This window comes from Desmodus rotundus, chromosome 3 (genome assembly GCF_022682495.2).
Source record: "Desmodus rotundus isolate HL8 chromosome 3, HLdesRot8A.1, whole genome shotgun sequence".
Classification (NCBI taxonomy): Eukaryota; Metazoa; Chordata; class Mammalia; order Chiroptera; family Phyllostomidae; genus Desmodus; species Desmodus rotundus.
This window is the reverse complement of record NC_071389.1, coordinates 103522953-103537587: the sequence shown is the minus strand read 5'-3', so window position 1 is coordinate 103537587 and position 14635 is coordinate 103522953. Positions and strand designations below refer to the sequence as shown.

General features: G+C 37.3%; 1 protein-coding gene across 3 annotated transcripts in view; it reads left to right on the top strand.

The window, feature by feature from the left end:
• Nucleotides 1–13434, top strand: part of ZMYM5 (zinc finger MYM-type containing 5) — a 39416-nt gene extending 25982 nt beyond the window's left edge. For 2 of the 3 annotated variants that reach the window (XM_053920691.1, XM_053920692.1), the window contains 5 exons: nucleotides 2426–2711; nucleotides 3260–3425; nucleotides 3717–3773; nucleotides 4394–4606; nucleotides 12257–13434. In XM_053920691.1, the coding sequence (XP_053776666.1) occupies nucleotides 2426–2711; nucleotides 3260–3425; nucleotides 3717–3773; nucleotides 4394–4606; nucleotides 12257–13012 (1478 nt within the window). In that variant the 3' untranslated portion in view covers nucleotides 13013–13434. The remainder of the gene's footprint in view (nucleotides 1–2425; nucleotides 2712–3259; nucleotides 3426–3716; nucleotides 3774–4393; nucleotides 4607–12256) is intronic. The other variant, XM_024580757.3, reaches the window with a different exon arrangement.
• Nucleotides 13435–14635: the final 1201 nt, after the last annotated feature.

Genomic DNA, 14635 nt, shown 5'->3' with positions numbered 1-14635 from the left:
TGCACAAAATTAAAAAGCCCAGTGTTTTTGTGTTCACGTTTCTCATTTCTCCCATACTACTGGTGAGGAGAAATCATATAATAGTTGACTATTTTTACTTCTGTTTATTAAATGTAGTTTCGCCCTGACTGCTGTGGCTCAGTAGATTGGGTACTGACCTGAGAACCAAAAAGGGTTGCAGGCCGGGTCCCCAGTAAGGGGGCATGCACGAGGCAGCCATGCATTGATGTTTCTCTCCCTCTCTTTCTCCCTTCTTCTCCCTCTAAAAGTAAATAAATGAAGTCTTTTTTTAAAAAGCTGATTTAAAAAATAAATAAATATAGTTTCTTATCCAGATAATATTCAGAGAAGATTGATTCCAGGATACAATCTGTTTATTTTTTTATTTATTTTAGAGAGCGGAAGGGAGAAACATTAATTTTGTCATTCCACTTATTTATTATGTAGTCATTGATGCTTCTTGTATGTGCCCTGACCAGAGATCACACCCATAACTTTGGCATATGGGTAGCTTTAACCAAGTGAGCTCCCCAGTCAGTGCAACCTATGTTTATTTTATAGGTAAATATTAATTTCTCTTTTTTTTTTTTTTTTTGGAGTGGTTCAGAATGATTTTGTTTTCTAAAGGTATGGCTTGGATTGAAGAAGGAAAATTTAGCAGTAAAGAGACTTCCTTTCTGATTACATGGTGATAAAAAATCCTTTGTTGCCATATACTCTATTTAATTAGCATGTCATCCTGTGGAATGAAATAATTCCTTTGTTACTTGTTCTGTTTTGGTTTTGCCTGTAAGATAAAAGATGTCTGGAAATAGGACAAAGAAAATTAGAAGCAGTGGATGGGAATTTAGAAATGAAAATGGAATTATTAGTGTTGGAAGTATTGTAAGAGGCCTCTGGAGCTATAATAGGTAGAGGGGGCCATAGACCCCATGTTGATGACAAAGGAGTTTTTGAGGAGAGCCTCATTTCTCAAAGTTTCATCATCACCCAAGAAATTCAGAATCTCAAGGTCCTCCCAAGACTTACTCATTTAGAATCTCTATTTAAACAAGATTCCCAAGTTATCGCATGCATGTGAAAGTTTGAGAAGTGCTATTACCTGTACATAATATTGCACCATGTTGAAGCCACAGTAACACATGATAGGGATGGGGGTAGTATGTCTCACTGTGTGAAATCTTTCCTGAGTAATCCACTACATATATTAATGCCTATGATATAATATTTTAGAAAGCTAGGAAGTAATTGTGGAAAGACTTGCGTTAAACTATTATGTCTAAATTACATGTATTTCAAAGTATTCTTGAGAGAAATGTATTGATGTCCACATTTTACTTGAAATACATAGCCCCAGTTGGTGTTGCTCAGTGGATGGAGCATGGGCCTGTGAACCAAAGAGTTACTGGTTCAATTCTCAGTTGTGGCACATGCCCGGGTTGCGGGCCAGGTCCCCAGTAGGGGGCATGCAAGAGGCAACCACACATTGATGTTTCTGTCCCTGTCTTTCTCCTTCTCTCTAAAAATAAATAAAATCTCTTTTTTAAAAAATAAATACATAAAAGAAGATGGATTGATTATTTAGAGGGATAAATAGAAAGATGTGATAAAGTAAAATATTGTGGAGGGAGGGTAAATGGTGTCAAATACGTGTTGACAAAGAGACTAGACTTTGGGTTGTGAGCACACGTCACAATATATAGATGTATTATAAACTTACAAGCCTGAAACATACATAATGTTATTAACCGTTACCCTCAGAAAATTTAATTAAAAAAATTGTAAAATACATTAGAATCTATTTCCCAAGCATATGGGAGGGAGTTCACTGTAAACTTCTTTAAACTTCTCTATATGCTTGGAATTTTTCATAATAAAATGTTAGGGGGGACCCTGTTATGAAAATGGATATCATATACCACACTCTAGTTATCTTTGTATTTGCATATTTGCTTAATTTTATAGTGCATTGATACTTTGTTCTTAGAGAAGGAAAAATGGCTAATATTTTTTGCAAGTGCCCTGGTACCAAACATAAGGCTTTACTATAACACAGGAACAGTTTAATACACTACTTGCACAACCTAGTAAGCTCAGGACATACCTTTTAAATCTGGCAAGACTGACTTAAGAGATGTCTCTACCACATAGCACAATTCCAGGCTCACCATTTATATCCTTAGCAGAGTAGAGTATCAAATGGTTAGAATACAAAGTGAATAGTTCCTCTGGGGTTGGGTAACAAGGCTTCCTGGCCTTAACCACTTGTTTTTATGGCTGCCTCACTATTCTCTTAGACTTATACAAAATGAAAATTTTAAGTATGAAAAACTTTATATTTAAACATTTTAAATATAAAAAAAAATTTCTGATGTGAATTTTGAATTGTTCCATGACATTTTTTTCCTTCTGTTTTATTTTTAAGATTCTTGGATTTCCCAGTCAGCATCATTTCCACGTAATCAGAAACAGCCAGGGGTGGATTCTTTAGCACCAGTGGCCTCATTTCCTAAACAGATTTGCCAGCCCTCAGCACAGCAGCAACTTATTAAACCAGCTAAAATCACTTGTGCACACTGCAAAAATCCTTTACAAAAAGGACAAACAGCTTATCAACGGAAAGGATCTGCTCACCTCTTTTGTTCTACCACCTGCCTTTCCTCCTTCTCTCATAAGCGTACTCCAAAGACACGCAATGTAACGTGTAAAAAGTAAGCTACGCTTTCCAACATGGCTCCATGTGTTTGATAATGACAGTGTAAATAATGTGTTCTCAATGTAACTGGAGAGCTGCATCAATTTATGGGTAGAGGTGTCTAAAAGCTTTTTGAACTTGAGTTATCTTAAGAGTTTGTCAGAGCTCTGGGCTCGTTTGTACTGTTCTTACTCTTGACAGGAAAATGGAGTGTAGATATGGAAATAAATGGACCCAGTCCCCACCAATGACTCTACCTCAGACCCTCCCCCATCTTCTACCTCAGGTCTACCAAGTTGCTACCACCCTTTTTGATTGCTTCTAAAAGTCATCAAAGTCTATGGCAAGGTTCTTGTGAGGCAAAATATTTTTACCTCCAAATCTTCTCTTCTCACTTTATTTAGGAACTCTTAGTGATGAAACCAAAAAGTGCATTTTGCCGAATCCAAAATTATACTTGATTCCTAGTGATTAAATTATGACAAAATGAAGACTGTCCTTTATTTTTTTATGTTTGAAAATGAAATACAGCATTCTTAAATTGTGTTTATCCCTTTGTTTCAGAGATGCACCTGCAAAAAAGGCTAACGTTGTTCCTCAAGTGCAGTCGAACCAGCCCTTCCAGGAATTCTGTAGTTCATACTGTGTATCTCCCTACGAAGAAAATCGGAGTCTCAGAAAAAGAATTCTCAACAAGTCAAGATGTACAATCTGTAGTAAACTAACAGAGGTCTGAATTTTTATCTTATTTAGGTTATTATCTAGGATAACTTTAACTCTTTAAGTACTATTCTGTGCTCTGCCATCCACATAAATAATGTACATGTCCTGAATCTAGACAGTGGAGTTAAAGGAAGGAATAAGCATATGTGAGAACTGTCTTATAAACAAATGTCCTGTTTGCATAGTATGAAAAATACACATTTGTTTTTATGGAGTTGGTTGTATTTGTCCACAAAGCAATAGTTATATGGTGAATTTTGTTCATATGAGAAATGCTAAATAAAAATGTATTATTCAGGACATGGAGGAGGCAACCGGTCCTGGTGCAAGAACATACAGAACATGTGGACAGAAAGTATGTTGATAACTTTGCATTTCTTCAATGGTATTGCCATCCTTCCAGTTGCTGAAAAAAGAAACATGCTTGCAGGCTTTCTTCACTTAATACAGTCCTTAGTAACTGAGTTTGGTGTTGGTTGTCCCAGAGCTTTGCAAATCCAGGGCACAGTTTTATCTCAGTTACCACAGAACTGAGCAAAGCAAGAAGCAGTCTTGTATATATAGACACCATCTGAATATGGAATAATGATTCCCTTAGTCCCTTCTATAAATTTTCTAGGGCAGTGAAGCTTATAATACTAAGAATTCTAAATCTATTTATTTTAAACAGGTGGTATCAAAATGTTCTAGGCCTGTTTGATTTTTAGAATGCTTAAGTGTCTCTGGGGAAATTATTACTGATTTTACTGCTTTTTGTTTTATTAATCTTTGTTTTCTTTGTAAAAGAATGATTTTACAAAGAAATCAAAGATATAAATGAAAGACCAAGGAAATGGGCTTTTTAGTCTTTTCTCTGAATATTTTTTCCTCTGAGAAGTTAATAGTTTCTTTGTTTCTATTGAAGAAACTAGTTATCTCATTGCTTACTGTGCTAAAGTGACTCATTTATTTGATAAGTTCTCATTTCTCTTTTAGATTCGCCATGAAGTCAGCGTTAATAATGTGACACATAAACTATGCAGTAATCACTGCTTTAATAAGTACAGGTTGGCTAATGGTCTGGTAATGAATTGCTGTGAACAGTGTGGAGAGTACCTGCCCACTAAAGGATCTGGAAACAGTGTTCAGGTGGTTGATGGCCAGCAGATGAGATTCTGCTGCCAAAGTTGTGTTAATGAATATAAACAGGTAATTCTTTCAATAAATTTTAGATGATCAGGTATACAATAGTTTCTGCCTGTTAGCTTACCTTACCCAGATTGATCTTAGAATCTCATTTAGTCTCACTTTTTGTCAGTCATTGAGCTGTCCCACGTCAAGTGAGTATTGAAGTAGATTGTTCTAAGCAAGCTTGTTTTTTTTTAAGATTTTATTTATTTATTTTAAAGAGGGGCACGGGAGGCAGAACAAGAGGGAGAGAAACATCGATTGGTCGCTTCTCACCATTCCCCCAAACATGGACCTGGCCCACAACACAGGCATGTGCCCTGACTGAGAATTGAACCAGCAACCTTTCAGTTTGCAGGATGACATGCAACCCACTGCGATTAGAAAACTAAGAAATCAACCCACTGGGGGAGGGCTTAGAAAAGGAACGATGGTTTCTACCGGCACTTCTGTCTAGGAGAAAGCTGTCCCGCCTCTTACCTTGATGCCAGACAATTCAATTTCTCCTTGTATGTGTTTCATACCTTTCAACCTGCTTCTACCATGCTGGAGCTCAGAGGGGATGAATGCAAGTAAGTCTCTGTATGGACCTGCCTGAGACTCCAGTTTCTGTCTTCCATAGCCTCATTCCCTGCTGGATTTACAGCCAGAAGTTATGAGGATTTATATTCCTAGCACTGGAACCCTGGGCTGGAGTCCCAGTGTCAGCTTGGGACCCCTTGCTCCTAAAATATCTCTCCTGATTTTTACACTATACATAGGTGTGGGACCAGCCCATTCCACGTCTCCACCTCTCCTACCACTCTTGATGTGGTTTCTGCTTTAATTCTGTAGTTGGTTTCTTTAACTCCATAGTTGTAGGACTTCCACTCACCTCAATTTCTGAGGGTGTTAAATGATGGTGGTTCTATAGTTTAGCTGTAATTTTGAGGTGGTTGTTCAATGTGGAAAGCCATATTTACCTATGCCAGTATCTTGATCAGAAGTCTTCAGCCATTTTTTAAATTGGGTGGTTTTTTGTATTATTGAGTTATAGAAATTCTTTGTATGTTCTGGCTGCATATCTTTTATAAAATAAATGTATTGAGCCCTTGTGAGTGTGGCTTTGTGTTGAGCGCTGACCTGTGAACCCAGTGGTCGCCAGTTCTATTCCCAGTCAGGGCAAATGCCAGCATACAGGCCGTGTCCCCATTGGGGGCGGTTGATAGGCAACCGATATTTGTTTCTCTCACACATCGATGTTTCTGTCCCTCTCTTTCTCCCTCCTTCCCTTCTCATTAAAAAATAAATAAAATCAATGTATTGGGAAGTTGTTCTTGTGGGCAGTGTTACGTCTTTTCGTTTTCTTAATGTTTATGAAAAGACCCAAGTTTTTAATTTTGATAAAGTGCAATTTAGTATTTCCTTCTCTAATTAATAATTTTTGTGTCTTGTTTTAAGGAATCTATGCCTCCCAACGTTATGAAAATATTTACCTTCACTTTCGTCTAGAATCATTGTAGTTTTAGCTTTTATGTTTAGGTCTATGGTCTATCTCAAGTTAATTTTGTGTATGGAATTATCATTTCTGGCCTGCCTTGGTGTGGCTCAGTGGATCGCACTCTGACCTGTGAACCAAAGGGTCCCAGGTCCAGTTATCAATCAGGACATATTCCTGGGTTGCGGGCCAGGTCCCCAGTAGGGGGAATGTGAGAGGCAACCACACATTGATACTTCTCTCTATCTCTTTCTCCCTCCTTTCTCCTCTGTCTAAAAATAAATATTTTTTTTAAAAAGGGAATTTCCTAAAAAATAAATAAACTCTTCTTTCTAAAAAATAAGAAATTATCATTTCTGATTTTAAAACATTAGAAACCTCAAAACATTACATTGGACAACAAAAATATATTCAACTTTTATTTATTGATTATACCTCAAGAATGTTGGAAAAAGACTTTAAAAAACTGCAGTGATCAGGATAGTGTGGAATATAAAATAAACAAGTATAACAGATATTCTAGAAATTGAATCACATTATATAATCAGTTGATTTTAATAGGTGTTACCAAATTATTTTTATGGGAAAAGCAGGATCTTTTTAACTGATGGTGCTGGGATAATTTTTTGTTTATATGGAAATAAGTGAGCCTTGACTCCATTTTATCCCATGCATGAAAGTTAATTCAAGATGGATCATAAATGTAAAACTAAGGACATTATTCATCCTCGCTGGACAAGAATTTAAGTAGTTAGCTTTTAAGGAAAAGTAACTCAAGTGGGAGGCTTATTGAACAATAGAGGAAACAATTGATAGCCATAGTTGACTAAAGTTTTTGCAAAGAAGGTTAGTTTATGTTCTTTCCATTGTTTTAAAAAATTATTGATTGATTTTCGAGAGAGAAGCGTCAATTTGTTGTTCCACTTATTTATGCATTCATTTGTTGCTGCTTGTATGTTCCCTGAGCAGAGATGAAACCCATAACCTTACCTACTGGGACAAAGCTCTAACCAATTGATCTACCCGGCCAGTGCCTCATTTTTTTCTTTATATCACACCTTGTCTTTAACAAAGCTGTTGGATGGGGCTTATAGAAAAGCACAGTGAACAGTTAAAAATGGCAAAAATACATGGTAGGTTTATCATCTCAGTAGAGTAGAGGGCAAAAATAACCTAATGAACTTAAGATTTGGTAATAAACAATTGCGTTAGGTGTTACTATTTTAAGTCTTTTTAGAATGGATGATTTACCTGTATCTGCTTAGACGTTTGAGTTTTTGCAATGATCTCATAAACTTCAGACAGATATAATGCCTAGCCTTGTGAAGAGCATGTGGCTTGCACATAGATTGTCAGTTTTTTTACTCCTATAGAAACACCAGAGAAGGTAAAAGTGAGAACACATGCAGAGTCAAAATAAGCAGCAACCTTATATCCAGGTTTCTTGAATAACTGTTTTGCCAGCTACTCTGATCCTCAGAAGAAAGTCTGTCCATCCTACTATGGGTATATCAGTAAAATAAAATAGCTCATACAAAGATGTAAACAAGTATGTATGGAAAAGAAAAAAAGAAAAAATAAAATAGCTCAAAAACAGTTGGCAAATGCAGGGATGATGTTTCCCTATAATGCGGAGGTTTTATAAATGTGTTCCCTACCACCACCACCACTACCACCATATTGGTAATTATTTATAAGTGATTAGTAACAGGCTTTGTCATGGTAGAAAGCCTTTATGATCTATAAAAACCTTAAGGAGCCCTGGCTGGTGTGGCTCAGTGGCTTGAGTGGCAGCCTATGAATCAAAGGGTTCCCAAATTGATTCCCAGTCTAGGGCACATGCCTGGGTTGCCAGCCAGATCCCCGGTAGGAGGCGTGCAAGAGGTAACCACACAATGATGTTTCTCTCCTTCTCTCCTCTCCCCTTCTCTAAAAATAAATCTTTCTTTGTTTTTAATAAGACCTTAAGGAAAAACTGAAATTTCAGTTATAAAATGGATAGAATTAATCTTGACTTTACCCAGTGATCTAACCAAGGGTGATTTGTCCCCCTGGGGACATTTGGCAATGTCTTAAACATTTTTTAATTGATTCTAGGGAGGGGGGAAAGGGGGAGAAACATTGAATGGTTGCCTCTTGCATAGTGACCTTTTGGTTTGAGCCACACTGGCCAGGGCATCTTAAACATTTTTGACGACTACAACTGTGGGTTGCTGCTGACATCTAGTAGGTAGGGGCCAGGGATGCTGTTAAACATCTTGCAATGCCAGCACAGTCCCCATAACAGAATTAACTGGCCCAAGACATCAGTAGTTCCAATGTTGAAGTCTTGTAACCAAAGGATAAGTAAGTGCTGGAAGGTGAGTCCGCAGTAATAAGCATAGTAAGAAGCAGATCTAAATTCCTGTCATCCTCATTGAGGATTCAACTGATGATGCCTAAAACTGGGAGGAAAAACTAGTAAATAGTGATGCAGACATGTTACTTTGATGTTTGGAAATAAACACCCAAAGAATCAGTTAAATGTTTTCAAAGTGGCTAACTTACGGGGAAGGGGGAAAGGAGACTATTTGTTGTTTAAGTAGTCGATGCTTTTTACTGAACGTATACTCAATTTTGATTAAATGAAACTGTACAATATGTTAAAGATAATGAAGTTCAGAGAAAACATCCTAGCCAGAATCATAGCTAGATTTGACCTTACATTGGAAACCTTAATTAGTGTGTGATATAAACATTTGATTATATGTGTGCCTCATCCCCCCCGAATAAGTCTTAAGTCCCATGAAGCAGGATCAGTATCTGATTGAATTCAGAAGTCTCAGCATAACTAGCTTCATATGTGAGATGACTAAGCCATCTAACTGGGACACTTCTGAGAGTGAAATGATCTTCTGTTAAATGTAGTTCTCTCCATCTTGGTACCTTTCTTCCCAGTGATTTCCCCCATTACCATTTTTAGAGGATTTAATTAGTTGGTGCCTATCACCTGCCTTTTATTTGGTTTCAGTTTTCATCTAGATCATCAGTAAAAATGTTCATTTGACTGAATAATGTAGTATAGCACAGAAGTAATTTTGAAGTTGATTTTCAAGGAATCTCAGGTACGTGCCCCTGGAGAGAGAACCTGAGTGACAGGGATGGGGAAAGGCATTAGGACCTTCAGCCTAGAGTGTACGGCAGAAAATTCATGAGCCTGCACCAAGGAGTAGCTAAATCAACCACCTTTGTATTTTTTATCGTCAGTTTTTCGCTATTAGACCTTATTAAGTAATTATCACCTAATTACGAGTGTCCTTATATGAGTATATACCAGTAAGGACAGCTAACATGAGTTTACTGTTGTGCCAGATACAGCTTTTCATGTGTTTTCACATTTAGTCATCTTAAGTTTTCCTTAGTTAAGTGCAGTTAATGTCCTCATTTCAATGAGAGGAAACTGAAGCTTAGGTAATTAAGTAAGGACTTGCCCAAGATCGTATAGCTGGGAAGTGGCCCACCCATTGAGAATTATAACACAAGAAACTCAGGAAATAAAGAGGTAAGACCAGACCTTGGCTTGAGTTGTGTAAAAGTAACACTTTAGTCCCTGGTTTTCTGTGACGGAGTTCCATCGTGCAGAGCCCTCCCAGACACCACAAATGAGAATAAATCTACCAAGACGTGATCTGCTCTGGGAGGAAAGGTAGCCAGTCTGTCAAGAGGAGAAGGGCGTTGAACCTCTTTCTCAGTGGGCTTTTATTGGGTTTAGTTTGCATAGGAATACAGGGCATATACTAAAGTTTATCAGTCATTGTCAGGCAGTAATGATCAAGGAATAGATAAAATTCAAAGAACTATAAGGGCTTATTCTGAGTCAGGGTCAGATAGAGTGAAGCAAAAGAGCCATAAAACTTTGGGAAACAAACTCATTTTATGCTTGGACCCTTATCATTTAAATCGAGGGCATTCTTAGCAAAGCAGGTTTCACAGGATTTTATGCATTCTTTCTTAGGCCTGATCCATCCCCTCTTTGAACCTCCTGTTCCAGCACAGGGCTACTACACCCACCTTCTGCATTGTTTTAGGCTTAAGTCAGGTGGGGGAAGTAAGACAGCCAAGAGATTAGGGGACTCTTACAGATGGAATGAGGACTCAGGCTATAACAAAGCTGAGGGTGAGGGTCTTTTGTCTCTCCTCCACAATCCCCTAAGTCCTTCCCTGATGGCCCCTCCGCGACTCCCTGTGTTAGGTTGTTCCTTCCTTGAGTAATCTTACCCAACATTGACTATCCAGCTATCCTCCAGGGGCCAAGCAGGTTGAAGTAAAGGGGGCAGAGGCTGCACCCCTGCCTAGAGGATAAGTTTTGTCTCCTTTAGTGACTTATGCCCTTAAGGCATTTTTACTTAGCCATAGCCATGGAAGGTTACAGCTTTTGAAACCGGGCGTGGCGGTTCCCAACAGTTTTCTGTTTTTATGTGCTCTTCTAGTATAGTCTTCTCTACTCCCATAGTTTCAATTAATCTATATTGATGACTTCAAAAATATCTGAAGATCATATTTCTAAATTTTCAGACCATCTGTAATCTTCATTTGAATGTTTCACACATACCTTAAACTGCATCTAAAACTGAAACTCCAAACCTGCTTTCCTTATTTGTTTCCTTTGTTAGTAAATGATTCCATCATCCAGTCAGGTGCCTGAGCTAGGCTGGAGGTGATGGGATCACTACGACAAATACTCCACATCCATGATCCTCTTTGGTCAGAAGTTCTTTGAGCTCATGCCATGTGGTCATCTGATTCCCACATATTAGGATCATTCTCTGCATCTCCCTCCCATTCAGCCTCCAAAGTCACTCAGCTACCAACTAATCCACATTCTACTTCCTTAGTATCTCTGTAATCTACCCTCTCTCTACTATCATCCCAGACATAGCCTCCATCCTCTTGCCAGCATTGCCCCAGCTTCCTGCCTACCCCTGTTATGGTTGGTCTTTCTTACAGTTGGATATCCATATTACAATCAGAGTGATCTTTATATATATAAAAAGTACAGGTTTGGTCATGTCATTTTTTTTTTAAATACTTCCCTGCTAACCCTGCATTGCTCTCAAAATTAAATCAGGATAATGGTCTTCAGGTTGTTATATTTTGAAAGTATGATTATGAAAGCTGGCGACACTGAAACAAGGAGGGGCTTAGGACAGAAGAAGCAACAGGAGAGAGCCTAGGCAGGGCTGTGTTGGCTCACTGAGGATCAGAAGTCACACAGTAAAAGAAGTGAGCCAAGGCAGGACTGCTGTTAGCTCATTTCTGAGCTAACAAAGTCAGAGGAAAGGGGATCTTGGATACAGGTATAGGGGATTAGCCGTGGTTGAGTTGCAGCTCCCCATTGCTTCTCAGTTTCAAATGGGATCACTTATAGTTCAGGAGATGCGTGCCTGTTGGAGAAGAGGGAGGAAGGAAAGGCACAGGTGTGCTCCTGGAGGGAGAGCATGCCTGTTCTTTGTTTCTTAAGCTCCATTGTATATGTTCAAGTTGTGTTGCATACAGCTACCAGGCTGCCAGTCACATCGTATACATCTTTGTTCTCTTTAGTCTTTATTTTGCATTTTTATTTTATCGACTCCCAAATAGATATTGTATCTTTTTATTAAATAGAATCATATAATATTTGGTACTTTGTGACTGGTTTTCATATATCATCCTGTCGACATGGTCCATCTATGTTATAGATATATCTTTGCTTCACTTTTTATTCTCAAATAATATTCCATAGTATGGGTAATACCACATTTTAATTTATCCACCATAATGGATTTTTTACTTGTTTCTGCTTTTTGTCTATTGTGAATAATACTGCTGGGAACATTTTATATATGTCTTTGTGTGGACATATGTTTTCATTTGTCGTTGCTGGGTCATGTGGTGACTAACTTTTCAGGAATTTTGTAACTTTTCTGAGCAGCTACACCATTTTAAATTTGCACCATCACCTTAGGAAGATTCCTATTTTTCCATGTCTTTGCGAATACCTGTCTTGATATTGTAGCCATCCTAGAGGATATGAAGTAGAATGTGTTGGTTTTGATTTGTATTTCCTTCATTACTAATGAGGCACATCTTTTCATTGCTTACTAGGCATTTTTACACATACTAATTTTTTTAATGTTAACATTTTTAAGATAAAATTACAATTTCTTTTTTCCTAGATGCTAGAAACAAAATCAAAAAAAATGTCCATATCAGAAAACAGAAAAAGGAATGCTGTTAGAGAAGAAAATGAAAGAAAATTACACAGGTCATTTAATATACTTTTGGAAAAAGTAAAGGGAATACCAGAAAAAAAGAAAGAGACTTCACAGTCACAGGTATCAGCAGAGTGCAGCACAGATACATCACTAACCAGAGAGGATGTGAATTTACCTGCTTCTGTGTCCACTATAGCTGATACATTTCAAGAGCAACCGGAAGAGAAAAAATCAGAAGATTCCACTCACCCACTTGTGCTTTCGGCAGATCCAGGTGCATGGCCCCGAGTTTTGAATATTAAACAACGGAATATTCTTGTTGAAAATGATCCACCTCAAGTAAGAAATTTTAACTTCCCAAAAGACAATACAGGAAGGAAGTTTTCAGAAACTTATTATACACGAATTCTTCCAAATGGTGAAAAAACCACTAGATCCTGGTTACTTTATTCAACCTCAAAAGATTCTGTGTTTTGTCTATATTGCAAACTCTTTGGAGAAGGAAAAAATCAACTGAAGAATGAGAATGGGTGCAGAGATTGGCAGCATTTATCACATATTCTTAGCAAACATGAAGAAAGTGAAATGCACATCAACAACAATGTTAAGTATTCAAAACTAAAATCTGATTTGAAAAAAAACAAAACTGTTGAAGCCGCAAATCACAGAGTACATGAGAACGAGAACAGTGAGGGTGTACTGTTGCTGTACACATGATATACCTGACAGGATCTTATGTTCAACTCAGGATATCTGTACCTAGCAGTCAATACCATTGTGCTGTGAGGCTTCTACACAGAGTAACTCAAGTGTTCATTAGCAATAAGTATAATAGCAAATAAAGAGTAAAGAATGTTTCTTTTCCAAATTCTAAAGCTAGTTGGATTCAATAGTGATTAAGGCAGGTTTCAATTATTCAATAATTTATTGAATAAAGGATAATTCAATAAATAATTTTTTCAGGCAGTCAATTCACACCTTTTAAAAATGGTATTTGATAGGTTTGGTTAATTTTCTGTTCTGATTACCTTGAAAGATGGAAGAAAAGATTTAAGTTTTTCAATACCAGTTTGAACAAAATACTTGTGTGAACAAGTGTTTTCATCATTATTATTAAAATAAAAGCATTCAGCCCTGATCTCTGTGGCTCAGTTGCTTGTGCGTCATCCTGCAAAGCAAAGGGTCCTCGGTTTGATTCCTGGTCAGGGCACATGTCTAGGTTGTGGGCTCAGTCCTTAGGATGTGTACGAGAGGCAACTGATTGATATTTCTCTCTCACATCGATGTTTCTCTCCCTCTTACCCAATAAATATAAAAATAAAGATAGATAAATTATTTAAAAACATGCAGAAGCCGTTTAAAAAGAATGGGATATGAGACCTCAGCTTTTTACTGTTAGACCAAATACTCATGATTTATTTCTTTTAAGGAAAACAGCATCATCATTTGTTAAATAAAATTTTAAGGTGGTTAATTTGCATTTTATTGGCTCTTTTAATTGGTTAATGTTTTAGCTTTTATTGCTATGTGAGAACTATAAACAAAGTATATACCTATTTTTATGTTGGTACAAATACAAAAAATATGAGAATAAAAATATATTAAGTTAATCTTTAGGTATTGTTGCATTTTTTTTTTTTTTCTGAAGGAGACTTCATGCTTGAAATCTGAGAAGTACTCAGGAAAATTAAGAATCTCTTTTTTTTCTCAGGTGGTCGGTCAATGTTCCCGTGACTGTATATGTAGTGTATCTCCCGTTGTTTCTGGTTTCTGAAACCAATTTTATCATATATTAAGTTCTTATATGTACTTGAACCTGTCACAAAGCTTTTGCCAGCAAACAAACTGGCATATGAGCAGAGCAAGATGTAATCTTGAAGGGGCTAACACTTAGAGTACTTGTTGAATATCAGTGAGGCCTGTGCTGGAACACCCAGGAAAATCATTAATTTATAACCTTTTTTCTTTTTCCTTTTTTTTCTTTCTCCCCCCCGCCCCCCGCCCCCTGCCAGTGATCATATGAGTCTTTCAGACTTGGATCTGAATGAGCTTTTGGGATGCTTCCAAAAATCCAGTTTGCTCTCAGAGGCCCGTGATGATATCCTAGAAAATACAACAAGTCGTTCTGAAGTTCCTTTGCAAATGGTTAATATGCTTGTTAATTCATTAAAGCTTAGAGTTAATTCAATGACAGATTTGTTCTGTGATTATATTAGATAAACTGTTGATTGGCTGAGCAAAGTAATGAAATTAGCCAGGGGCCACTTAAATAATTTAGTAAGGTCATCAAATTTATTAATTGAAAAAACAAAATGAGATCCTCACATTAAAATCCTTTTG